General features: G+C 38.3%; 1 protein-coding gene across 5 annotated transcripts in view; it reads right to left on the reverse strand.

Moving 5' to 3' along the window:
• Positions 1 to 27,970, reverse strand: part of alpha-Catr (alpha-catenin related) — a 42,117-nt gene that overhangs the window by 1,995 nt on the left and 12,152 nt on the right. For 4 of the 5 annotated variants that reach the window (XM_088029808.1, XM_088029806.1, XM_088029811.1 and 1 more), the window contains exons 2-8: positions 7,220 to 7,403; positions 3,696 to 3,856; positions 3,438 to 3,647; positions 3,092 to 3,323; positions 2,487 to 2,656; positions 372 to 620; positions 44 to 322 (exon numbers count right to left, since the gene is read on the reverse strand). In XM_088029808.1, the coding sequence (XP_087885934.1) occupies positions 44 to 322; positions 372 to 620; positions 2,487 to 2,656; positions 3,092 to 3,323; positions 3,438 to 3,647; positions 3,696 to 3,856; positions 7,220 to 7,403 (1,485 nt within the window). Of the gene's footprint in view, positions 1 to 43; positions 323 to 371; positions 621 to 2,486; positions 2,657 to 3,091; positions 3,324 to 3,437; positions 3,648 to 3,695; positions 3,857 to 7,219; positions 7,404 to 25,893; positions 26,010 to 27,970 lie in introns of all 5 variants that reach the window. The other variant, XM_088029807.1, reaches the window with a different exon arrangement.

Below are 27,970 nucleotides of genomic sequence, written 5' to 3' on the forward strand. Positions count from 1 at the left end.
AAAATACTGTAATTCCAGAAGGTCAAAGCTCTAATTTACTTACACCTGGTCGTGGAAGAGACATGTACACCTGTTTTTCCGGTTTGGCTTGGCTAGCTTCCAATACATCTTTAACGATTGTCGTAACGTCAGACACGAGCCATTGGTACATATCCGCAAAAACTTCTAAATTTTCTTGAGCAATTTTACTACCTGGATAGGCCGCTAGCGTCTTGGCAGCGGTGATCACCTGTGGCCCGTAAACTCGCAGATTGATTTCTGTAAATTTTGCGGAGACTTGCAGAGTTTCTGACACTGCAACGTGGCGCAGCAATTTGCAGACCTGCAGGAGCAAAATTATTACTGTCACAGTAAAGTACAAAAAGTCTCACCTCCAAAATGTGGTCAATTGAATCTTGAAAGGCATTAGAGGTGTGGTGAAGTCTATCGACGTCAGACATTAAAGCCTGTTGACGAATACTACTCACTAATTCCAGTCCCTGTTTAGTAGCAGTGCTAAGTTCCTGCGCTTGTTGGATCCCTGCGTTGGACAAGTGACGGGACAAGTCGCGAGCTGAATTTATACAAGCTGACACGGAGCTTTCTACTTCTGGACAGTTAATAGCACCCTCAAAATCAATCTAAAAGATAGGAAATTGAATTAGTATCTGCTTTAGAAATTACGGAAATCCAGGAGTATCGAATTACGACAACTACAAACAATCCAATAGAAGTTGAGATAAACCGTCATTTTCTGTTAAAATAGTGGTGTGGATGTGTAACGTTGTTAAACCACGCGAAGCAACCGGATATGCAAATCGCCATTGCAACAAAAGGTGCATCATTTATGTAGCGAAATCCTACTAAATTTCCAGACAATGTAATTTCAGGCTTTTATAAAAAGAAAAAGTAGAGCGTTCCACGTCATTTTTTGTGAATGGATATAATATTGACTTTGCTCTGGCGATCCACAGAACCCGATATGTCAAAAACGAACTAGAGACAAAACCTCCGCAACGCCCATAATGGTTTTGGCGCAGTAGTTGGGATTATTCCAGTGGGAGATCAACATTTATTGCAAAAATTCGCCCAATAAATCTTAAACTGCTCAATAAATACCACTTATATGAAACCGCGAGCGTAGCGAGCTCAATTTCAGTATCAACAGAAAGAAAATTGTCGCATTTACAAGCATCATCCTAAGATCCCATAAAAATGTTAAGTTTATAAATTGTGTTGCGACGGAAATTGTCCCAATACATTGCTCTGGGGGTGTCGAAACGACGGCTTTATTTTCATGATCCAGAAATTCGAAGCGGAAAATGGTGACGTACGATCACCCGACTGAACTTTGAAATTGTCGTCCCGCATGAAAATCCCCAATTTAAGCCCTTTAAGTTAATTCATAATTAATATTCCCGCACAAACAATCCAAGCAAGTGTCACAATTTTATCAGAGTTATTCCTTTATTGTCACACTTTCGTTTTATTATTCATGAAAGACCCAAAGTTTCTAGCGAACCAAATTCTCCACTAAACCGAAACGCCGTTAAACCGCGCTCGTGAGAGCTTTCCAGCGCAACAATTTCTACGTGAAATGGTCGTCTCGATTTAATTAACAAATTTCCATTTCGTGCATAAAAATGTCGCTAATGACGCGCTAATGAGGAAAAAATCTCCGCGACTCGCGACAAATGGTGGAGGCGCCGGGTGTACTTTATTTTAATTCCACTATAATTCCAAGGATAAAATCATATCCTTGGTAATTATTTAGTAATCTGTTATTATGCAAAATAATAAATTCTCCGAACGCCTATTCCCACCTACTGTAATTTACGATCTGGCATTCTCCAACGCAGTTGCGTTTTACGACTCCCATAATGGATTTTTGCGGAAGCTAAATTTCTCTATTTTCAACGTTTTCACACGTTATTTAACTCAAGTTTTGACTGCAAATCAAATATTCAAAAGAGAGAGCAATTTCGTTTAATTATGAACAAAGTTTGAAGTTTACTGCAGCGACAAACACTGAATGGTTGACACTGAAGATTGACATGTTCTAATTCCGCCAAAAATTAACTTAGAGAGTTGCTCCTCAAAGTTTGTCTGAAAGCACCAGATCAGTTGATCGATGAAGACAAAAAACTCGTTTTAAATATCTGCAGGACAATGTTATTTATTGAACCTGCGGACGCTCCCGACATAAAACAAGAATTTCGGTGTCAGAAATAGGAGACAACGGCGCAATTTACATTAAAAACACGTACAAGGTACACGTCTTTTTGTGTAATTTAAAATAAGGTATCCCACCGTTTCGAATTTCAATTATAAAAAAGACGTCGTTTGCTGTTTTCTGCGCGGCGTATAAAGTTTCAGAGCTGCTTTTAATATTTAGGCGCACGTGGCGTGGAATATTTTAAGTGTGATACTGGGGCTCAGTCAAATATTCATTGAGAGGTACTGCATTGATGTACGTGGGAAATAAGAGAGAGATTATATCAACTTACAATGTTAGCGTAAAGCCCTAGGAGATGATCGACTTCGGCCTTTAATCTTTCACTACTTTCTAGAATGGCTTCTCTATGTTCATGGCTAGTATAGGCACTATCAGTGAAATCCTGAGTTCTTTCTAAGACAGCTTCTAGAGCAGCTGGAAGAGTTTCTTGACAGGAATGATCTGAAAAGTGGTAATTTATATAGCAGCACGTTGGGAAAAAAGCATTAAAACTACAGAATTTTTTTAAAAGGTTTCTCGGAGTCTGGCGCAACGCTAATTTTAAAACAAGTTTGTGGCTGCTAATTTTTTTACCCGACATTGCTAATAAAAGCACACGTCACGTCGAAAATGTGTATTTATTTCATTTTCGCACAAAAACATTACCAAATTTCAGTGACTCTGACGAGGTTTATTACGACAACGTGTGTTGCAAACAAAACGTTTAATCGCGCACGATTTCATTGTCAGCTAGTTTGCTCCAGAAATGTGTTGCAATTTGAGGAAAATTACAAAATATATCACAAAAAAGTGTTTCCAGCTGCTATGAGAATTTCACAAATGACATCTTTGAGAGCACAAAGCGCGCAATAATCTGCTCTCCCAGACTATTATTACCCATTGTAACTTTATTTAACTCCAGTAGATGTTGCAGATGCTTCATGCAGGCATAAGCACTCCCTCTGTCGTTCTCCAATTCCTCTCCATGAGTGGTCCGAGTCGAGTCACTTGAGTTCAGAACCCCATCCTTAACGACGAAATGTATCAAATCCATTGCTCTTCGCATTTGGCAAAAAACGGTGTCACGATTCTCCCTCGAAGAGCTACAGTCTGGATGGCGCAGACACGTCTGGAAACATAATAAACTCAGTGGACGATGCTAAGGATACATATTTCACTTCTGTTATCGGGAATAATCAATCAAACCGCCTGAAATCCTCAAATAAATCGACATCTCACTCACCTTACTAGAAGTGAGCAACATCATCGTCGATCTCTCCAGAACCTGCCTGGCTGCGGCCATCTGTGCCCTCCTGCGCTCATCCTTCAAGTCATTCTGCCTGTCACCCGTTAAATGGGCTAATTCGACCATTTCTGCACCGAATTGACTGAACGCTTTTACGAACTCGGTAAAATTGTTGACTGATTCTAATCGATCCAAGCTATGAGAAACCTGCGACATGACGGTTAGGTAATGGAAAATAAATAAGATTTTTATAACCTTATCTTTTGCAAGAAGCAGCTGCTTTACTACCACAATGTCAGCTAAAAGAAGAACACGAGTGATGGCTCCCAGTAGACATCTAGCCGCTCGAACTAACGTCGCTCGGTCTGGCAAGACCTCTTCGTCGGTTTCCTCGCAGATTTGTTCAATTACCCCACCTGCAATATGAAAGAAGCTGCTCATATACAGATTCTTTAACTTTATGGAAGTTATAATGTCAAATAAAAAGTTAATTTGCTTTCAAATTAGAAAAACTTTCCACGATTTTGGCATTCCCGCCCAGCTGTTATCGGCAGAAAAAGTTGAAAAACATTGGGTCGGCGCTCCACAATTGAAAAGTTATAGACGTCTTTGTAAACTACGAGACCTTCCTTCTTTCTGAAAGATTGAAATCGCTAGAATTGTAACAGAAAAGTCACAAACAAATCCCAGAAGACAAATTCAGCTCTGAAATCGAATAACAGCTTTAGAAAAGAAAATTTATTTTGCTTGCATTCAATTTAGCTAACAGTCGACAGAAAAAACAACCATTCCATCCAATTTGTTTGAAGATCTTGTCACTTAGCTAAGGAAATAAATTGTAAGTAAGACCTCCACATTCGGAAAGTATCAATAACTTAATGGAACATGCCGCTGAAGAAATTGAAAACAAACAGAATTTCCATTCCGCCCGCTCGGCCGTTTGTTTGCCAAAATGGCCGTGGAAGTTATAAAACCCGTTGCCGGAAATTTACAAGTTTGCACTGTTATTTATCACTGAGAAGACACCCTGACGTAAATACTTCAAAAGGCACCCTCAGGACAAAAAGACTCCAAGCAAATCGAACACACAAAAACAGACGTGGAATAGAGAAAGACGAGGAAGCATTCAGCGGACCGCGGAGAAATTGCTGAAATTTAACTTAATCCTCCTTCATGACCGAAACCGTTTCCGCGAGCTTAGTTGTAAGATGCTACGTTAAGGAAAGAATAAATTACAATTAAAACGCCCACTTCATTTCGGATTAATTCCTACAAAGAGAGTGTTTTATGCAAGACGAAAAATGGCAGCTTTAACGTCGAATAAATCGCGAGTCAACAAGAAGAATCGAGAAAATAAAAAGGACGCTCCAAAGTATTATATGGGAACATAAACATGTCGGTGAAAAATTCTACAACGAATGAAAATGACAAGTTTTAATGCGATTATTCAGGATTAGTATTCGTACTGTTCGTGTGTTCACTCGTTATGCCTCCATATTCGTGTTTCAGATTCAAATGCCGATTAATTTGTAAAATAGGGAGCACAATCGATGACAGTACGCCAAAGATAGTGCTATCAATCCAAATGAAAAGGTAATAAATACTAACCGATTAAATAGACTCGGATCATTTCTTCAAAGGTCGGTCTTTTATTAAATGCTGACAACACATTTTATACAGTCACGCCACTTAGTTATTACAGCATATTACTAAAATCAATTCTTATTACAGTAAGTTCTCTCTACTGAACAACGGACCACATATTTTACTTCCTTGTAATAAAATACGATTTAAATTCTTCATTGGAAATTAAAACTCATCATTTCACCCCCTAAAAATCCATTTAAACCCCCTACTTCAACCCAAAAACTCCCCCAATGGTGTAGCTTTGGTGGGTAAACGTGACTCCCGAACAAATTTGCAATAGGTAAACATTTATCCTTTTGAAAAGGGGTGCAAAGTAAGCAATTTTCTTATTCAGGAAAAAACTTATCAAACATTTTATACCATCTTTCTCTGCACGAGCGCACAGAACTTGTTCAATAAAGATGACGTTTCACGGCCTCGATTAAAATTTCATGAAAAATTAGGGTTTTCAACGATAATGATAAGAGAGGATTCTTGAAATAATCTGTCATGAGCGAGTCTAGACGGCACTTTAAACGGTGACAGTTTTTGTGTTTTTCTTCCGTTTTATTTGTCGTCTCAGAAATTTTTATATAATTAAAAGTCTAGTTACGCTTTGTTTAAAAATTCGCCAGAGACATAAATCTCAAAAAACTTAGTGCTGCTTGTAATAACAAAGCTAATGTCGCGCTAAATAACACGATGTAAGTAATATTTGATGACAGCGAGTGTTATTTCAGTTGATGGTATAGTCATTTTCCTCCACGAAGTTACTCCTTTATATTGCAGCACTGTTGACCTGCTTACACTAATGCGGAACAGACTTAAAATACGATTTGTAGTAAAACTGAGCTGTTTCTTTACTCACACAGAACAAACAGCAAGAAATTAAATTTGCAGAAGATATTAAATTTAACGATGGCAATCAGATAATTGTAAGCAGGTAATAATTACTTACAAAGGGCGGATTTATAATCAGAAAAACCAGCAGAATTTAAAGATTAATTATTTGAGAGAAATTTGAAAGATTAATTCTTAAATATCTAAAGGATCAATAAATCTAAAGGATTCTTCAAAAGATCTACAGGATTTCCACCTGAACAATTTGGAAGATCGGGAAAACTGTGGAATTTAAAATAATCTTTAAAGATAAAATGTAAAAGTCTAATAAAAAAATATATGAAAAACTAAAGTTCTAATGAAAAATGTGAAAAAAAACTAAAAAAAAAGCTGAAAATTTTAGTGGATAAGTAGGTATAACATATTAAGAAAAACTTCAGGGTCTGCCTGGAGAACAATTTTGACCGGAAAGTTCGATCCGAGTGTTTAAAGCAAGAAAAAATCGTCAATTTTGTCACATATTTTCCCCTTTTTAGTGCTGACACCGTAACAAAGCCAATAATGTCACGGCAAGTATAAGACATCAGTTCATTACTATGCAAATTCGAATTACATTAGTGGTATACTCAATTATAAAATAAATCGAAAAATGTCGTGTCACGCGACATTTCAATGACAAAATATGAATTGCTCGTTCCTTTTAACTCCATGCAGATTGTTAAACTGTCAATTTGAATTAATATTCTTTAAAACTGTCGTGTATAAACCGTTTAAAGAAAATCGTGACATTTTCTCATTTCTACAATTTGTTAATATTTGGAGTGCATACTGCCAGTGCTTCACTATCCAAACAATCCCACTATCAGTGTAACTAAGTATAACGAATAAAATACAAACTCGTGTGAGTTTCATTCAATTAACTTTTGTTCGCTTTCCATCCCACGTCCTGTTCTATAGAATTTGCCTGTTATATTTGAAATCTGCTAGCCTCCATTAAAAAGTAGTTTCCCCATATCTGCCCACGTTAACAGCAAATGAAATCACGGTCTAGCATAAACAAAAACCCATCAAACTTTAATGCACTTAAATTCACTACCGCAATAAAAAACAAATTGAAATAATCAGCAATTTCCACCACCAATAAGTTATAACTCTGTCGTTAGATTACCCGATTCAGTTCATTTATGGACGATACTCTGCGGGAATGAAAACCTGTGGGAGTCGGAAAATAATATCGTTGTCGCTCGTTGACCGGCAAGGAATGATTCAGGTCAACAGACACGTGCAAATGTAAAAAGAAAAATTAGATTTACCAGCTTGGCGCGCCTCCTTGCAAGCTTCGTACATGCCTTGTCGAACTTCATGATAATCGTCGGCGATCGCTTCACCGACGGTGACGAAACGTTCGACAGCCATGTTAACGGCTTGGCCCACGCGGGCCACTGCTGAGGGACGTAAGGCTCCGACGGTACCATGTTGTTCTACAAGGGATGAAATCTGAAAAACGGCACAATTAGTTGGACATTTTGCAAAGTTTGATACCTTGATGCTAATTTTATGATCAAGTGTTATCTTAAGGGCACAAACACCGGAATAAGTCAACATGGCGCGACGCCTAAATCAACATTATTAAAGTTGTCTTAAGACTAGTTGCTAACACTGGCGTTTGACATTCAAATCACGTTGCTTTAAGCTGCTTGAGAAAATAATTTAGGACAATAGGTAATGAAGTTGGTGATAGTTTTCATAAAGTTTGTCTTGAAAAACGCGTACGAGTTTCAATATATTCTAATTATAGAACGAACACCATTGATCCAGCACTGTAATTGTAAAATCCTGTAATTTAGTAAATTTTCATTCTCTTCTATTTAGGTACTGAATGTCCATTTTTGGATAAAACGCAACGCAACGATGACTTTTTAAGCCGACGATAGAACTTTTAATTCTGCAAGTTTACAATTAAGTTTCCACTATGCAATTTTTAAATATCTGCAAATAAAATTAAAAAGATCCGTATCCAATTAACTATAAAATTCTAGAGCAAAAAACACAAATTTTGGAAACTAAAATTTACAGTAATGAAGGTTAGTTAATAGTGCCCAATTACAAACTTCTAAGGCAAACGAGACGTTTTAACCATTTTCATTTGAAGATCCGCCCATTCTTCACAACAAAATGGAGAATGTGATTGAATTCGAATTAGAACCCAACAAAGAATGCATTGATTGGCCCACATTGTTCTTATCAAAGTAGTTTTTATAACAAAAAAACGCACCCAAACAACCAGCTCGACCGTAACTTTTCATTTATTGGCTGGACGTCCAAAACTGTTGTTAATTGGATACATTTCTAAGCTAATTAAAAGTCATGCCAAAAAAGAATGAATTCATTGGATGTTGATTACAAAAAACGCACAAACAACGAAATTGAGGTCTGGATGTGCTGAGTAAAGTTTTAGATATTCAGAATTATTCCCCGTAGAAATTAGCTTAGATTGTTTGGATATAGAGTATTATATCTCTGGACGAAACTCCTACTTCTCGTTCTAAAATTAAGTAATTTAGTACACTAAATAAAATAAATTAATTTCATTCCATTGTTTTTTATCCGTAAAAGTGCCAATTTTAATTTTTTTTATTTAATGGAAGTAGAAGTTTTCGGATTTTGAGTTTATTCTAAAATAAAACTTTACCAGAAAATATACACTTGTAAATAATAAATTTTGAAAAACCGAGAATGAAACGTTACGTAACCAAATTACTTCCACCCACAAATACCGGACAAAATGAAGCAGGAAAACGAAATTAAATAAAAGTTCAATGTCTGATGACCCGTGTGTAAGTAATTTATTTTCGTTGTATATCCCATTTACCTCTCTTTATTAATAAAATCAATTTTCCCTCTGACAGACGTTTACAAAACATTCCAAAAAAATCTGCAAAATTATACCTACACTGTAATCAATAAATTCATGCCTCATATCATTTCCATTTCCAAACTGCTTAATTTTTTGTTTGAACATTTATAATTAAAAATTCACCAAAATTAAGCAAAATGGTGACAAACAGTGCCTGCTAATTGTGGTGTGATGATTTGTTGGTCAATAAATGGTTTATTGTCGAATAACGTTTGCAGTTGACAGTATAGTTCAGCCAAGTTGGCCTGAGCCACCATAAAATCATAAAAATTAGACGGCAACCGCACCCGGACAGTTTGCGGTATTTTGTCACTTATGACAAGACATCTGGCCTGTTTAGGGATGCTGTTCTTATCGCAGGGTGCAAACTTGAGCAAATAAACCCTCATTACGTGCACTTGAGAATCTTTTGAAGCTGTCCCGTTGCGGTAGCCCGCAAATTTTTATGCTTTTATGGTGGCTCAGACCAACTTGGCTGAACTATACATAACGATGCTCGTCAAATGGTTACCACTAAATACCACATAGATACATCAGGCATCACACCATGGTTTAATGCGGAACAATGTTAGACAACAAAATCATTGATTAATCATAACATAAATAAACAAAACTCTGAAAAGAGAATATCAAACTTATTCAAGCAAAATTTGAGAAACAAAAATCCTCTTATAAAACAATGTGATTTATTTAGTTTCTGCTTAATATAAAACATGATTCGTAAACTTCTTCCACAGACAATACCATTAGAAAATCCGAATAAGACGTAATGAACGTTGAAGTAAGTTCAAAAGTCTCCCTCGCGCCACCGGAAAACAATTTAAAGTTCTCTCGTTTTGAGGCACCAACCCGAAAAAACAAAAATTCTCCAATGTGACAACTCTGATTGATTTACAGTAAACGTTCTGCTGAAGAAAATTCAAGACTGCCCACATCCTGCAACTGTTCATTCTTTTATTGATGAAGAAGTAAACTTCACAAACACTTTAAAGTAGAGAACTCTGTTCTCGACGTTTCTATTTACTTCATTCGAGATAGAGTGAAAAGCAATTTGGTGGAAGAGTTTCAAAATTTAATTTAATCCATCATTAATTAAAAGTATGTCATAAATTTGTTTACAATCAAACCGTCAAAGATGTTTTATTCCCAGCCCCAAGACAATTCAAAGCCTCGAAGTGAATGGGAAGGCTGAAACTTTTTTACTTGGGTTTACCGCGGTAATGAGACTCCGAGGATTGTGAAGGGATGAAAATGGATTTTTTAGGTCTTGAATAACCCCCACATAATACGCAGAAAAAGCTTACGCGAGACAAAACTGACGAATATTGATTAATGATTAGAGTGAAGAAAAAATCATAAAAAGAAAACACAAACATAACTGATAGGTTTTATATCTCCCAATTGCCTGTATAGTTAAGAGTTTATTCCTTTACCATCCCTACTTTCACGGTCACGAATTCGAACAGAATACACATTTCGGAATAAGTCTAATAAAAGTGGAAGTAAGATTAAACGAAACTGGGTCAGACGAAATTACGTGCAATGTTTCTACTTTATGTGCTACGGGGCGGTAAACAACATCTTTATTTGAAATCAGCGGGCGATCTTTTGCTCCAATGGGATATTGACAGATCATATCCTCAGGGAATATCCTCACAAATCAATCCAAAAGAACAAAGAAAATATTATTCTATAACAGAATGTGATCGATCGAGAGCTTCATGATTGATTTAGTTTATTCAATATTCATTCAAAAAGGCGACACCCCGAAATCAATAGATAATGTTTTACACACAACTCTGTGCTTGGAAAACACTCAAGTGCGTTCCGTGAAAACAGAAGAGATATACAAAGGACGTCGTAGTGCTCTTCTCGTTTTGCCCGTGACCCGATTAAAAATCCATCGAATCCTTGCCTTCTCGCTTTCCATTTCAACGAAAAGGATTTTCATCTTTATCTCAAAATTACAAGCTTGAGTAGATATCCGCGTAATAGATCAACACGATGAGTGTTTCAAATGCGCGGTTTGTTGGACAAGAAGTTTCATCTTTACATCACAGTAAATTTCCAATCTGGAGACCGCATTCATATTCCCACAGGAACCTGCCGAATAAATCAAACATACAATTTTGAGCTGACGGCAACGTTCAATTCCTGTAGGCACGAATTGAAGAGGTGGAGAATTTACGATTAATAAGTTCGCTACCGCACCCCTATCTCGACTGGGTGTGCTACGTTCAATTCCACTGCAGAAATGAAAGTGGTTGCTGTTTTTCATAATTAAGGAGCCGCTCTAGAATAGAAAAGTGAAATAAATTACGTGTTATAAGAAATGTGCGTTCTAGCTTTGAAAAACATCCACGGCAATCCAATTTGGCAGATCCTTGTCCTATTAATTTTTCTTTGTTTCTTTTGGCTCTACGTGATTCTGAGGTTTCGTGCCAGACTACTGGGCGCCCTCTGTGGCCTCAAAACACATTTATGTAAAAATTTGATCCCGACCAAGTTTAGTGTAAAATTGAGCTCGTGTTATCTACTGAAATTTCAGTGTTTGAAGTTAGAGTACACAATCAATTTTCAAAAACCATAAATTTCTCTTTAACGCTTCAATAACTCGCTCTCATCGTCGCCGTCGCGTCGTTTATACTTTTTCATCCTAATTCTGCTTGATTACTAACTCGAAATGTATTTCCCCAAGCATATAAATTTAGCTAAAAGATATGAAATCTTCTCTTAAGAACCATAATCTATGAGCGTAACGGATCTGCTCCAGACAGTAATTGTCATTTTTGTGGGCTCCACCAATCAACCTAAAATTACAAACGACGACGCAGGAAACGAGTGTATTGTACCTCTGAAGATAACGTTGTTTTTTTGATCATTTTCGTCCCGAGTTGATGGCCGAAGTGATTCCGAGTAACGTTATTGCCGGTGACGTCGTTAGAACCATCAAAAACTGCACTTAGCAGGATGGGCGGGCGTGATAAGTTTGAAATGTCGTTTAAACGCTCGATTTGAGACAAATCCATTTGGTCGTTTTTGCGGAATGGTCAATCGTTGAACTTCAGGGCCGTTTGCAAAAATTTTCCGATTGGCCCGGCGCCTCCACCATTTTAACGCCAAGTACTAAAATTGTTGATTGTTTCAAATTTACTGTCATTTTCCCAAAACAAAACCACTGATAAGCGATGGCAGGCTAGCTATAGAGAAACTTTGCCATTTGTCGGCTGGCAAGAAAATCCTTTCTGTCTCAAACTTGAGTGCACCAGATTTACGCAATGAATGGAAGGGCTTCTTGTATGCAACGTTAGTTAACCCCAGGAGATCCTTGAAAAATTTTCTTCTCTTCGTCCGGTTTTACATAATGACATCCATTATAAAAGAATATCTCAAAATTCATATCAAAGAAGCATAAATCCCATGTTTCCGCTGCAGATGGAGAGATTTGGGGAGCTAGAATGCATTATGCATAAACTTTTACAAAGCACCGATAAGTCGATTCAATTATTGCAAGAAATTCAAATTTGTTGGACTGCAAAATTGATGTAATCTCGGCGTTATACATGTCTGAAGACTTTCTTATCCTGTAATCGACAAAGCTAGATTTTAAGTTTTGAAATTTGCGAATCTGCACGCCGTTGTATTCTCAAAGCAAATTAACCAGGAGATTAAGTTAACTAAAAGTCATGCAAACCCAGCTCCACGCGCAGCATTAATTTAAAATAGCAGAACAAACTCTCTGCACTAACTTTCCGCAATAGACCGACATGCTAGACGAAATAATTATCTTCATCAACCCAAAGGGCCAGTAAAAATTAAACGCATTACGGAAAATGGCGTTTGCTAAGCATCTCGCTCCCAGCCTAAATATTTATCTGTTGTGGTTTAACTTTTAAACAATGCGCCCGCACATACCCGAATCCTAAATTACTGAGAAATGAACCCTTTTCCATTTAAAGATTCCCTTCTTCACCAGACCGTAGCGGCTCTAATTTCTTCATTTAGTGTCTGTAATTGGCGATTTAATGAAAACTGATTAGTAGCCCGGCGAGCTCGAGAACACTGCGCCAACATGTTCCGACAAATGAGCAAACACGCCCCCGTTTTCGAATTTATACCTTATTCAGTACATATTTACATCCATATTTTACGTTCATGCAAACGGGGTCAAACACGGGATAAAAACCAATACGTGATTTATTCGGCGCGGACGCCGACATTCGACTTTTTCTGGAAAAAATGGACCGGAAGCGTGTAATTTGATGAACTGGAAGGGAAATTATCGGAAAATGCGATTGTTATTATTGAAAAATTGGCTACAGTCAAATAGATGGCTTATTTGGAAATAGTTTTACGTAACAGAAATTATCCACTCATAACTGTTTTACGCTTCACGCTCAAATGAAATATCGACAACTCGCTTATTTTTTCGAGTAAACTTAAGTTATTATACATCAGTGTACGCAGAATTTTCCGCAGATTCCAAATCTGGGATTTAAATTCAGATTCGACAACAAATAACTAAGGTATGGCCGATCAAAGTTTCGGAAAGTTGATTTTTATTTTTCGTAATTTTTAAAGTTAAATATCTCGGAAACTATTTGAGATATTGAGATGCGGTTTACGCCATTCTTTTTCTCGGCTCATTTTACGTTAGAAAATGTTCTCAAAAGACCAAAATTCAATAGTCGATTTTTCCCGAAAAAAAATTCCGACCCAAACGATGAAAATTTTTCATTTTTTTTATTTTTGGCCATAGCTTGTAAACTATTTGTCCGATCAATCTCAAATTTGGCCACTAGATAGATTTCGAGCTCCTCTTTCGACTGATGTATAATTCAAAGCTATTAAACGTCGTGTTCATTTTGAAAATATTAATTGAAAATCACCCCAAAATGACTTCTCCAAAACAGTTTTTGGCCAATACCTCGTTTATTTATTAAGCAAACTCAACAAATTTGAGCTCATTTCACGCAGAATATCATGCTGAATCCAAAAACATAAGAATTTTCAATTTTCGTTATCAAATAACTGAGGTATGGTCGTTTGAATTTTTTGAATAGTTTGAATAGTTTTCGAGATATCGAGCAGGAATTGTTTCGAACCTTCAAAGTTCGAAACAATTCCTGCTCGATATCTCGAAAACTATTTCAGATATTGAAATGCGGTTTTCTCGCGATTTTTTACATAAGAAACAGTTCTTTGATTTTTCTACAGTCGAAAGTTGCAATTTTTCGCGAAAATTCATGACTAAAAAACTATGCCAAACTACTTCTGATATCGATATCTCGGTTATTTTTTGGAGTAAACATAAGTTATTATATGTACATCAGAGATGGCAAAAGATGCCAATTTGTCATTGCTATGTTGCCAACTCAAAAAATTCCCCTAAACGGGCCGTGCGTTTTACCCGTGCGATTTGTTCTCCCTAGTCCTTATGCACGGCGTGCTTAATAAGTAATAACACACTTACAAGGCAAGTAGTCTGTGCAAAAATGCCTACTTACGCTAGTGTGAGTAGAAAAAAAAACATTATGAAATAAGCTCTCTTTTGAAAGCTAATAACATTAAGCTAAAGTACCGCTATTTCAATAATAGTTCATTTAATTCCGAGAAAGATAAAAAGTAATTTGGGGGTACTAGCAATTTTCTTCGAACGATGCAATACGACTTAACTTATTCCAACTCTGTTAGTACCACTTAAAATTCCGTGCACACTTCTCCTGCAGTTAACTTTGGAGTATGTTTCATTTTATTAACTTTTGACCTCAAAGGAGACTACAAAGCTAACTTATAAAAGCCACGACTTGAAAATTATTTCTTCGTGACAAAAACGTGTAATTCCCGGCAAACCAGCACCACATCAAGCTCGTATCATTTTTTAACAAGTTTACCGCTTGCATGTTATTTCTTTTATCGCACGTTAACAAGATTGAGAACTCGCACACGACAAAGAATTAGTGAGGTGATTCTACAATGAAAGAACTTGAACGATCTTCTCGGTAATTTTCTTTTTGAGAAGACACAAGAACTGCCACAGCCGCCAACGCCGAAGGCCCTTTAGCACGAAGTAAAAGGAACGAGACAATTTTAAGCTCGCGTACACCAACATTCCTTTTCCTCAAATAATTTACTTTGGATTTAACCAGAACATAAGATCGTTGCTTTTAACACGAGCGATCTAATTCTAATCTAATTGAACTTGGCTTTCTGTACCTTCGTATGCTCTGCACTTCCTTAATTGGAAACGTGCATATGCTCGTAAATAGCATTAGTTTAATACTTTAAAAAGATTGTGTGCAACTGGAAATGCACACCGGCGGATTTGCTTTCAATAAATTAACTGAAAGGATTGCACAAAAAAGTGATAGTTGGACCCCGCTTACTGGAATTACCAGTGAACCTCGCCGACGCAATTATGGATTAAAATGTTCCGGAAATTTAATTTTATTAGCAAGGCACTAACAATAATGAAGTTTAATAAGATTTTAATCAAAATAAGTGAATCTGAATTATTATTCAATCAATTCGGCGTAGATTTCGTCGTGTTATTAACTAATTCAATATTTTCTTTGCGCTCAACTTCCAAATTCAAACAAGAGAGATTGGAAATTTAACGTAAACTGAAGTTATTGATCCGTTTAATGAAAATAAAATCTAGTTCCAGAGCTTCTAGCGACACTAAAAAATGCATTGATTATGGTTTACCTCGTTAATCATTCGCTAAGGTATTAATCTTTCTCAATAGCCTCACTACTTCATTCATAACTACCTAAATTGACGTCATTAGAATGTGTGTTAATTCATCTGAACATAATAGTAAAACCTACACAACGATATTTAAACTTGACAAAGCATTCTCTTGTTTGTATTCAATAGCTTCAATTTATAATTAGATTAATATAAAACGAGACTTTCAACGTAATTTCGATTTGTTTATCTAGTCTAATTTCGTATTCTAAAAGAAGTTGTGCGCTATAAATAGACTTTTCAGAGTTCAAGAAAAAAACAATCACAGAGCAAAAGAATCAGTTTCCATTTAAACAGTTTCCAGCCAAAAAACATCTCCCATACTTGTTGCTGATATTAGCAGTTTATCCTTTCAACAAGGGTTCTTCAAGTTAACAAAACACGCATGAATGAATACCGAAACAATACTACGAAGAACATTAGCTTGAAATGCATCCGCCAACCTTGCCAATGTAACAGAGGCGTCCTTTTCAACTTAAATTCGATTTACTGTCATTAACACCCGTCTCAGACACGAAACGCCCCCAATGTTGCCTTTCAAAATATTGAATCTAATCCTTAGAATCCCTGAACGTGATTCTGAGTACGACTAACGAATTTCGACAATATAAGTTGTACGGTTCTTGTTAGTTTGTAGTTCCATCCTCATCGCTCTTAAGACATCCGGTTTCCTAAATTCGGGTTAAGAAGTGTGGATTGGGAGAGCACTACCTTCTTGACAGACTCGCCGGCATCCCCCATAAATTATTAGGTCCAGTCCTTTCCAAACCCATCGGTTTAAAGAGGGATATTTGCAGAGTCGAAATGTAAAAATCGCAGACTCAGTTTGATTGATAATAAATTAATATGAGTATTTAAATAACCGTCGTCACAACTCAGAATCGATTATCGTACCGTCTGCAGCAGGTACGTAGTCAGAATTATCAAAAAACCTGTCACGTCAAATATTCAACTAAATCTATCAATTTATCACGTTTTCATATTGCCATTTCCCCGAAATGTTTCAACCAAAATAATCTAACTAATCCCCTGCAGAATTTCAAAAATAGTTCAGCTATCTATAATTCATCCATTTCAAAATTTATCCTTGTACTCCATGTCAGCACGTCCTGTACAACGAAAAACTTCCAATGTGATGGATGCATCGAGAACGGACGCTCTTGCAATAAATTACTGACTTATCGTTTTGCATTTTAACAAATTACCAAACTATTTATCGCGTTGAAAATTTAATTTCATGGCTATAATGGATCTCCTTTTAGCACGGTGCGACTATGTCTATAAAATAAATTAAATTTTTTACGTATCTATTTATTAACAAATTAGAGGCTTTACGCTGATCGATTATCCGAAAAGCCACCAATAAGGAGCGAGATTCATTTGCATCACGTCACTCCGACTTGCCCCGATTGGCAGTCATTTACGAGTAGAAATTAAAATCGAATTTCACTTTCCGGACATAAAGCTAAGGCGCCCTGGCCAGCTCTTTGTGAAACCTGAAACTTCTTACGTATTCATTCTTTTCTTCCAAAATGTTTCAAATGAAGAGAAATTTAAGAGTGGCCGGAAATTCACCACAGCTCGAGAAAAAAGCCGAATAAATTGGACCGGCAGTGTCAGCAAGATGTTTACAACTTTCACTTAGAAGCACAACATATTCCGGTACGTTGGTTTTTGTGTCCGTTCTAACTTGAATTGCAAATAAGATTTTGTGATTTTTCGTTGCTTGATAGATAACGACGAGGCAACCAAAGAACAACGGGGAAAAAGTCGTAGAGCTCGTCACGGTGAAATGTCAAACAGTAAAACACCCTTTGATATCAACCATTCAAATGTTTTTTCCTTTAAAGGGGAATTTAAATCAGGTAGTACAATTAAATTATCTGGGAAGCATCTCGAACTTCCTTTAATGTGAAAACTCGTTATTCTTCGGGTTCTAAATTATTAATTCTTATGTTTTACAAAAAATAGAATCAATCGATAACAGAATGATTTTAATTTGAGTTGAAAATGGATTATAGCCCACAAACCGTTTATAAATCACGATTTTCCCAACGCTAAGCTTCTTTCTAGCAATGTAAATAAAATTAGTCACTGTTAGTAGTGCATACAGCAAACTCGAAAAGCTAAACAAACGCTAACTGCATTAAAGTGTCCACTTGTTCAGGACTTTAAAGTAATTATAAAAGTTACCCACAATGGCCACTAACGAAGTGAACTTTTTAGGCACTAATTTACCTTATCGTGCAAAATTATTGTCACGTTGGCCGAAAAATCAAAAGTCTCGCTTGTAACAATAACAATTTTATTGTGCACTATGAACACTCTCGTACTTCACAATTACAACACTTTTCAGGATTTCCAAATACTAGACTATCTACAATCCTATCACTACTCCCCTATATACAGATATTCCCCTACCACTAGCCTAATGCTGGAGCGCTGCGAGAATATTCGGGAGTTCCGCCTATGACTCAGCGACCTTCTAGAAACGGCGACTCTAGTAGCACACGGAACGTTCCAGCGCTGGCGCTCGAAGCTTCCAGAATCTTCTCGTAACACTGCCCCCCTCTTAGTTCTGATCGTCCCGATCAGACCAAACACCTGATTCTCCGTGATATTTACAAAGTCTATTGAGATGAACCACTTTCATCTTTGAACGGGCGCTGCGTTGGATCCGATACACCACGTCGTTGATCCTCTTGATCACCTTATACGGTCCCTCCCATGTAGGTGTCAACTTCGGAGATAGGCCCTTCTTTCGTCGAGGGTTGAATAACCACACCAAGTCTCCCTCGTTGAATCCTTCATGATTAGCCGTCACATTATATCTGGACCGCATTCTGTCACTAGCCATTTTGATCCTCTGCCTCACAAGGTGGTGTGTATCCAGTAGGGTCTCTCTCAGGTTGTCGACGAATTGCGGTACTTCCTTTCGTTCCGCCCCAGGCGAACCAAGCAGAAGATCACAAGGGAGACGCAGCTCTCTTCCAAAGATAATCCTCGCTGGTGTTTCTCCCGTGGTTTCATGAATGGCAGCTCTGTAGGCCATCATAAACAAGGGCAGTCGACGATCCCAATCCCTCTGGTGCTCTTCCACTACCTTGGACAGGTGTTCCTCCATCGTCTGGTTGAATCTCTCGACCATGCCGTCGGATTGCGGGTGCAAGGGTGTGGTTCGAGTCTTCCTAATTCCCAGCAGCTTACACATCTCTTGAAAAACGCCAGACTCAAAATTCCTTCCTTGATCGGAATGCATTTCGAGTGGAACTCCAAACCTGCTGAAGAAATTATCCACTAGGACGCGAGCTACTGTTGTGGCTTCTTGGTTGGGAAGGGCATACGCTTCCGGCCATTTACTGAAATAATCCTGCACAACCAAGATGTACTTGTTGCCGTCGTCAGTCTTCGGAAATGGCCCGGCCACATCTAGAGCGATTCTCTCGAACGGGGCTCCCACGTTGTATTGTTTCATGCTTCCTTTAGTTCGCGTTCGAGGTCCCTTGCTCGCCCCACAAACTGAACATCTCCTACACCATCGTTCGACATCTTCCCGGCAGCCAACCCAGTAATACCGCTGCCTAATCTTACTTAAGGTTTTGTTCACTCCGAAGTGAGCGCCTGATGTTCCGTCATGGACCTCCTTGAGTACTTGGGGAACTCTATTCTTGGGCACTAGTAACTGGGAGGTTACTTTCTTCCCGTCTGCGCTTTCCCAAGCCCTTTTCAGTACCCCATTTTCTACTCGCAGTGAGTCCCACTGCGCCCACATCGCCTTCAACCCTGGACTCTTTTCCGAGACATCTTCCCAACGCGGCCTTCCATTATCCGCTTCCTTCCACTCCAGCAGTGGCCCAATTTCCTGGTCCGCCTGTTGATCCTTCCGAAGATTCTCCGTAGTCCAGTCATCATCACAACCGATAACCATCCTGTTTATCGGCAATGGCCCTTCAATCTTCGCGCACTGCTTGCAATCCTTGCAAGGTCTTCTAGAGAGAGCGTCAGCGTTATTGTGTTGCTTTCCTGGTCGATGTTTGATTTTGAAGTGGTATTGCTGCAGCCGCTCAATCCACCTAGCCACTTGTCCTTCGGCGTCTTTCATCTGTAGTAACCACGTGAGGGCAGCATGATCAGTCCTTATCAAGAACTCGTGGCCAAACAAGTATTTGTGGAAATGCTCTACGGATTTTACAACGGCCAGCAATTCCTTTCTTGTAGCGCAGTAATTTCTCTCTTGCTTGCTCAACACTTTGCTGTAATACTCGATCACTCTCTCTTCTCCATCCTGCACCTGCGATAACACCGCTCCAATGCCGATGTTACTGGCATCTGTGTCCAAGACGAACTTTCCATGAGTCCTGGGGTAGCTCAAAATCGGGCTAGTGCACAAAGCTAACTTCAGCCGCTTGAAACTGCTTTCGCAGTCTGATGTCCAGTTGAATGATGCCTTTGCTTCCGTTAGTTTGTGCAGAGGTGCAGCAATGTTGGCGAAACCTTCTACAAACCGCCGATAATACGTGCAAAGTCCAATAAAACTTCTCACATCGTGCTTGTCCTTGGGTCTGGGCCATTCCTTAATCGCCTGAATCTTATCTTCGCAGGTCTTGATTCCTTCAGATGACACCGTATGCCCCAGAAACTCCACTTTCTTCCGAAATAGATGGCACTTTTTCGGATTAAGTTTTAAATTGGCACCCCTAAACCGGTCTACCACTTCTTGAAGGTTCTTCAGGTGTTCATCGAAGTTTTTACCCATGACCATAACGTCGTCTAAATAAACCAGACAAGTTGTCCACGTCAATCCTCGCAACACACATTCCATTAGTCTTTCGAATGTAGCGGGTGCGTTGCAAAGCCCAAAAGGCATAACCGTAAAGTGGTACAGGCCACTTCCCGTGGAGAACGCTGTCTTTTCCTTGTCTTCGGGATGAAGTCCCACTTGCCAATATCCACTCTTCAGGTCTAAGGTTGAGAACCACGTCGACCCTGACAGAGTTGTGAGAGTGTCGTCAATCCGGGGTAATGGAAAACTGTCTTTCTTGGTAACATCGTTGAGTTTTCGGTAATCCACACAGAATCTTGTACTACCGTCTTTCTTGGTTACGAGCACAACCGGCGAAGACCAAGGACTGTTGGATTCTTCAATAATCCCTTCTTCTTGCATGGATTTTACCAACTGTTCGGCCTGCTCTTGCTTCGCCCACGGTAACCTTCTCGGTGCCTGTCTGATGGGTTGATGGTCGCCCGTATTGATTCTGTGTTGAACGATGTTCGTTCTTCCTAATGGTTCATTTTCAACGGCGAACACGTCCTTATTCTTCTTGATGAAAGCCTGCGCTTTAAGAGCCTCTTCTTCAGAAAGGTCACTCGTGTCTACCTCCAGCTTTAACTTTTTCACGGTCTTCACGTTTTTCTTTGATGGCTGTGCGTCACTTATTCTGGAGATCGGAACACACACAGCAACTAGTTCGCCCTTCTTGATCGTGACTGGAGTAGGGTTGATATTCGCCACCCGCACAGGTATTTCTTTCGTCACTTTTACTAGTGTCTTTCCAACAAGAATTGGTTTTGTCATGTCTCTAGTTGGTTCAATCATTCCAACGCAGCTCCCAAAGTTACTTCCTAAACGCACACTTATCACTTTCTCGCTGTTCCCATCCACACAAGTATTTTCACAGGCGAACGCTTTCACTCCATCTTCTTTTACTTCTGGGGTCGATAACACAAAGCTTTCGGTTCCAATCTTGAGGATCTTCTCGTTGTGATTAAAGGAAATCCCATGTCGTCCAATAACATCCATTCCCAGGATCATCTCATCCTCAATTCCTGCCACCAGCACCCGATGCCGAAACTTCATACCTCCCAACTGGACCGTGACCTCTGCCTCGGCACTTACTGTGGCGACATCTCCCGTGACTGTTTTTAAAATAGCACTCGTTGTTTCCAGAGATGTCCTGTTGTCCAACATGTCCTTTCTCACAAGGGAAACCATGGCTCCGGTGTCGACCGTCATCTTCACTTTTCTCCCATTCACACTTCCTTCAATTATCAAACTCTCAAAATTCCTCTTCAAACGCATAACGGAAATAACTTTGGGGCTTGTGCTCTCCCCAGCCAGTGTGTGCCCCTTGACACTGCTGGGCTTTAGTTTTCCGACTGCTGAGGACGTGACTGGGGACCGTTCTGGTCGTTCCTAAGAACAACCCTACAGTCACGTTTAAAATGGCCTGGTTTTCCGCAACGATAGCAGGTCTGGCTAGTTCGCTGCTTCAGTGCCATCCGTAGCTCCCTGTTTTCCTTGAGGATGTCGTTTAGCTCGGCTTTCGTGACGAAAGCGGTAGGTGTTGCCTCTTCTTCGTCAATACCCACACCTCGAATTCGTCGGTAATCGGGGACGTTCACAGAGCTCTTGAAAACGGCTTCCACCTCTAGAGCGCGCACCAGAGCTTCTTTTGCGGAGTGATAGCTGCCCAGTCGGACCGTTCTTTGTATTTCTGGATCTCGAATCCCTTGCAGGAACGTATCCACAGCTAGTTGTTCCACAAAATTCGCCGGAGCCGAAGGGTAGGCGAGCAAAACAAGGCGCTTGACGCTTGCCTCAAATTCCTGCAGAGACTCTCCAGTTCTCTGCCGCCGCGTCTTGAGCTCTGAGACGTATACTTGCTGCAGGTGTTGGTTTCCAAATCTGGCCTCTAACGCTGCCATCAGCTGGTCGTACCGCTCTTTGTCTCGACCTGGAATTGTCTCTAGCAAGTCCAGAGCCGCCCCTCTCAAGGAAACTATCAGAAATGAGGATTTTTCTTCTTCCGACCATCCATTTTGTTTGGCCGCCACTTCGAATTGCAGCTTGTAATTATCCAGTGAAGTCGACCCATCGTAAGTCGGGGGTTTCATTTCTTTCGTTGTGGTCAGGCCGGTCCTATTTGGAACTTGACGCCTTAAGCGCAGTAACTCGTCTTCCACCTGCTGTTTGAATCGCTCCAAATCTTTCACTTCCTCTTTGACGCCTTGTAGTTCTCCCTCAACGCCTCCTAACCGCTCTGTTACCTCTTTTTGAATTTCGTCGACTTTAACCATAATAGTTACGTTCATGTTTTGTTCCATATCTTTAAGCTGGTTCAAGATTTCTGCATTCTCTCTTTGTCTTCTTTCTTCCTCTTCTAGTTTTTCTCTTTGTCTTCTTTCTTCCTCTTCTAGTTTCTCTCTTTGTCTTCTTTCTTCCTCTTCTAGTTTCTCTCTTTGTCTTCTTTCTTCTGTTTCATGTTTTTCATTTTGTCTTCGTTCTTCTTCTTCCAGTTTTTCTCTTTGTCTTTTTTCTTCTAAATTCGTAATCAATTTTTGTTGTGTGTCCATTTTCGCCATCATCGAAGCCATCAATTCTTGCAGCGCCTCCATTTCTGCGGCTTGCTGTCTGGTTTGAACAGGCATAAAAATTGTCCACAATCAAGTAACAATGTCACAGTCCGGTAATGTCACGAATTTTCCGATCGAAAATTCCAGAATTTTCTCGATCACAATGCTGGACGGGATCCCACTTTCTGACACCAGTTGTCACGTTGGCCGAAAAATCAAAAGTCTCGCTTGTAACAATAACAATTTTATTGTGCACTATGAACACTCTCGTACTTCACAATTACAACACTTTTCAGGATTTCCAAATACTAGACTATCTACAATCCTATCACTACTCCCCTATATACAGATATTCCCCTACCACTAGCCTAATGCTGGAGCGCTGCGAGAATATTCGGGAGTTCCGCCTATGACTCAGCGACCTTCTAGAAACGGCGACTCTAGTAGCACACGGAACGTTCCAGCGCTGGCGCTCGAAGCTTCCAGAATCTTCTCGTAACATTATTATGCCGGCGCCTCCACCATTTATCACTGATCTCAGCTGCATCATTTTTTACTTGTGGAGTAATAAAATGATACGCTTACAAGTGTCAGAAATAGAACAGTGTTTTCAATTGCACTTCTCGACTGCCTGGTGGCTAAAATACGTTGCAGTCATGTTATCCAGAGTGGCGTTATGGAACTGGAAATTACGTCTTCCAGATTTTTATGGTTGACAAGTATCTCCAACATGACCCCAAAGCCACACAAAGCGCGTCAGTTGACAGAATTTGAAACTAGTTTTATCTAACGTTTATGCCTTGCTTCCGCCTGTGATTATCATAAAAATTCAGTTTTATGGAGACAACTTTTTGAATAATAAAGTTCAATGATACGTAAGTTTTCGCTGAACTTTTAAAAATGGCTGCTGTCTGTCTGCTTTACATGTTGGCAGTTTTTCAATTAAAAGAAGACATTAATTAGTTGTTCATGTGCTGCGTTTTGGTAGCGGTAATTTTAGTCAAAGGAGCGGGATGCCAATAGGAAATAAGGCCCCGGAGCAAATTGAATTTTATAGATAATTATGAGAACACGCCAAACAGGCAAGTTTCTATAAAACCCATTAGACTAACAGCATGAACTTAAATTTTTTGTATAACGTCGCACGATGCTGTTAAGAAAGTAGAAAAATTATCAATTTTCAAAAAACTAATTTCATGTTCTAGATTAAAATATTTTTGCAATAAAATACTGCGAAAGCTCCCACAGGATAGCAATTGAAATCAAATTGATTTTCAGAATTATAATCCAGCGTCCCAATTTGAATAAAATATTTATACATTCAATTATTTCGGAATCAAAATTATTGTTTGAACCAGCGCCGGCGCATTTTCCCAATATAAATAATTATGTAGATTTTGTTCAATTAATTCAGGTTGCATTATTAGACAATTCAATAGACAGGTAACTAGAATGATATATGATATATAGAATGATATAAAGTGCATATTGCATGTCTGAATTAGAAAAGGAATATTTTTTCTATATTACCGCATTAGAATAATGTCATTGGTTTGGTATTTTTCAGTGCAAACTAGCAGATATTTTATTATAGCTTTATATTTTTCATCATTGTATTTTGCGATTAGTAAAAAACTTGACAACTGTTTGTGGAGCCATCTATTAATCAAATTTGACATTTATTCATTACAGGTATCCAACTTAGCCCTTTCAAATCCCGCTGATTTCTAAAGTTCCTTCATTGTAAATCGATGAATCGAGAACACGCTTCATCCTTAAACGATTTTAGAGACTTTCATTTTGGCACCAAAAAAAAGAAAAGCCACAAAAAAAAACGTTTAAAATGAAGATTATGTGCCAAGCTCGACTTTTGAAGAAAAATTCTAAATAAAAACCGTAATCCCAGAGACCAATTCCAGACACTCGAACTAGTGCTAGAATATATACCATTCTGCAACTTGTTTTAGAATATAAATATGTACTATTTTTGACTTTAATTAGACATTTTAAATAGTTTTGATTGATGTAAAATTTGATTTGTTTTGATGATTTTACTGACAGATCTGTTTTCTTTTAACCTTGACAAAGTGGCAATTGTGTTAACAATTTGAAGAATTAATTAAAAAAAACTACTAAACAAAAATACGGTTACATTTATATCTTTGTAATAACTATTTTAGTAAAAATGACACCATTGAATGCATGGATTGTAACAAAATAAAAAAAATTAATTATTATTTGTGAAATAATTTGTATTTAGTAATTATTAAGCAACTGAATTTTATTTTCTCTTCTTTCTAAAAAAATAGTTTTATAGATTAATCAATACTTGAAAATTTCTCATTTCGGGGCACATGCACCAAACCTATATCTATAAAAGTTCTATTTTAATATCCTACTCTTCTACAATTTTATGACCTGTACGTGGCAATCCCATTTTAATTTAAATTTTTCTGAAATGTGACATCGTAAAGCGATTTTACTAGTGTAATTAATAGCACCCTAGAGTTAATTAGTGGAATTATAGTCATTTTGAAACCGGCGCATCCACCATTTTTCCTCACATAATCTTCCATTTGAAACTAAGATATATTATGGTGAGCGATGTTTAGATAGGTCTAGCCAAAAAAGCCTGTTTAATTCTCATCCTCATCTTTGGTTCCATAAATCATTTTGTATTAAGTCGTTCCATTTTACCACAATGAGAAAGTCAAAATTATTAGCACTGAAACAGCACTGCTCTCATTTCTCCCATAAACGTCAGTAATTTGTAAACATAAAAGTAGTTTCGTGTAGAAACATGTTTTAAAACAATAATTAGATGAACAAAATAAATGAAGTACACGGTAGTTGCATTAACGTCACGTTGTTGCTAGTACCGCTAAAATAGAGCAACACGTAATAAAAATTTATGGAATATAAAACAAGAATATAGTTTGTCACGTGCTCTAAATCTACTATAATTACCTTTCCATTCATTGTCCGGTTAGACAAGCAGGAGCGCGATAAACTCATTGTCACTGTTCGAAAATATCACTATGTCCCAAATCACAATTGCTTCCTTGGCAACGGTGGAGCGATCACTTATTAATAAACAACAGCAAGAATTAACAACACCGTGCTAAGAAGACACTTAGATTAGCAAAAACATCCAAACTAGCTATAACTAATTATTATCATTCATTTGTATTACGAAGTAGAAATATTGTAGAAGTAATTCGTAAAGATTTGAAACTATTCTACCAGAGAAGCACTAGTCTTGATATGTCTACTTTTATGAACTAGGGGTCGAAATAGAAAACTACAACTAGAACTTAAAAAATATCACAAATTTTAGGTACGTATTGTATTAAGTGTTTGTGTCCGTGTGTACGATCTCACACAAGTCAAATTTGTTTCGAATATTCGGTCGTCCCAGAAGCGTCCAAGAGAAAACATTTGTCGCCTGATTGTAACCTAACGGAATTTTCTCCTGAAAGTCGTGTCGATTTCATTTCGACTTGTACATCTTTCTACTTTCGCTGCACATTTCCAATTACGAAGTTTCCTCCAGATCAACAGATGGTTTTTCCAGTTTTGTGTGGTGCGAAAATGAGCTTATCTATATGCAAATTCGTTTTTTTCTAGTGTGACTCAGACAAGCAGTGTTTAACGCACGGTGAGGGTTTTTAGTTTTAATTGGTATTTTAAACACAATCAGCTCAATGTGGTCAAGTTCGCACTGTCACCGTTGCATGTAAATCGGAAAATTGTTAGCACTAGTGTAATTTGGTTAGATTTTGATGAAAGCACGTCAACTGTTCCGCGATGATGTTTTAACAGAATCGTCTTTTATCAGTTTAGTGACTTTTGATTATTTGGTGTCTTTTTGAATACTGAATGATTGTTGTTGGAAGAACGTTGGAGTAGTAACCGCTGCTCACGGCGGCTCCGGGAAGACTAACTGCAGTGGCACTCGAGTCCGGGACTCCGGAGTCCTATTGATCACGGAGAGTTCGCGCCAAGAACTCGCGCAAGCTCATCATCCCTCCGGAGCAGGACCAGCACTTACCTAACACAAGGCTCCTCTAATTACCACTTGTGGGCGTTCGACGCGCCCTCGATATTCTCTATATATAAGTTATACACGTGACGCAACCATGAATGATTCAACGTGGGTGGCTAATTAAATTGCCCACAAAGCTTTTACAAGTTACCAACCTAAAATCACCAAATATGCAACAGATGACTTTCTTTCTTTGTCACGATAATTCATCACCTGTCTCGTAAAGTCCCAGTTTATTTTGCCATTCTAACCTATTAAAAAACGTTTTGTTTCGTTATGGACACTAAATCTCGTTAATGTTGCCGCATAAATTGAATGAGATGTTATTACGGGATTTTATCAAACGCCAACAAGAGGATAATGTATATTCAGCTGCGAGAAAGTTTTGTGGACCGTATCGAAATTTTCAGGAGGGAACAATGAGTTATTTGGGACACTCCAGAATTTCCGGCACCATGATCGCTATCTTCGCTACCAATTTTGTTGGCCTAGTTAAATCAGACCTAAACAACAATCGCTTAATTTTTACCCTTCCAACGTAATTTATTTTTTCTCTCGCTCTGAAACATAAATTTTGCAGCCCCAAGAGAGCAATAAAGTTGGCATGACTATGTCCTACCAAACGCGCATAAAATATTTGTGAAGAAACAACACAGAAAATTCGTTCAACTTGTATTACAAAATGCAAAGAAACATTTAATTTCCAGTCAAAACGATCAAGATTGGCTGCCATTTACCTTACATTTACAAAATAAATACAAACTTAACTTTGAGCGGAACTTAAATTGAATTATCTTTTTTTATGTTTTCTTTGCTCGTTGACCAAGTTTCATTCTCTGTAGATTGTATAGGACCTACTTTTCTAAATCAATATCCTCGATTCCTTTTGTACTGTATTTTTAAACTATGTTTACATGGCTGTGATTTATGATCCTCGGAGTTTAAAAAATGGACTTTGCCTGCAAGAAACTACATTTCTAATTAGTGGAGTTATTTCAC

Source organism: Gnatocerus cornutus, chromosome 2, assembly GCF_029298725.1.
Source record: "Gnatocerus cornutus isolate USDA-ARS CGAHR chromosome 2, icGnaCorn1.1, whole genome shotgun sequence".
In the NCBI taxonomy this organism is placed as follows: domain Eukaryota; kingdom Metazoa; phylum Arthropoda; class Insecta; order Coleoptera; family Tenebrionidae; genus Gnatocerus; species Gnatocerus cornutus.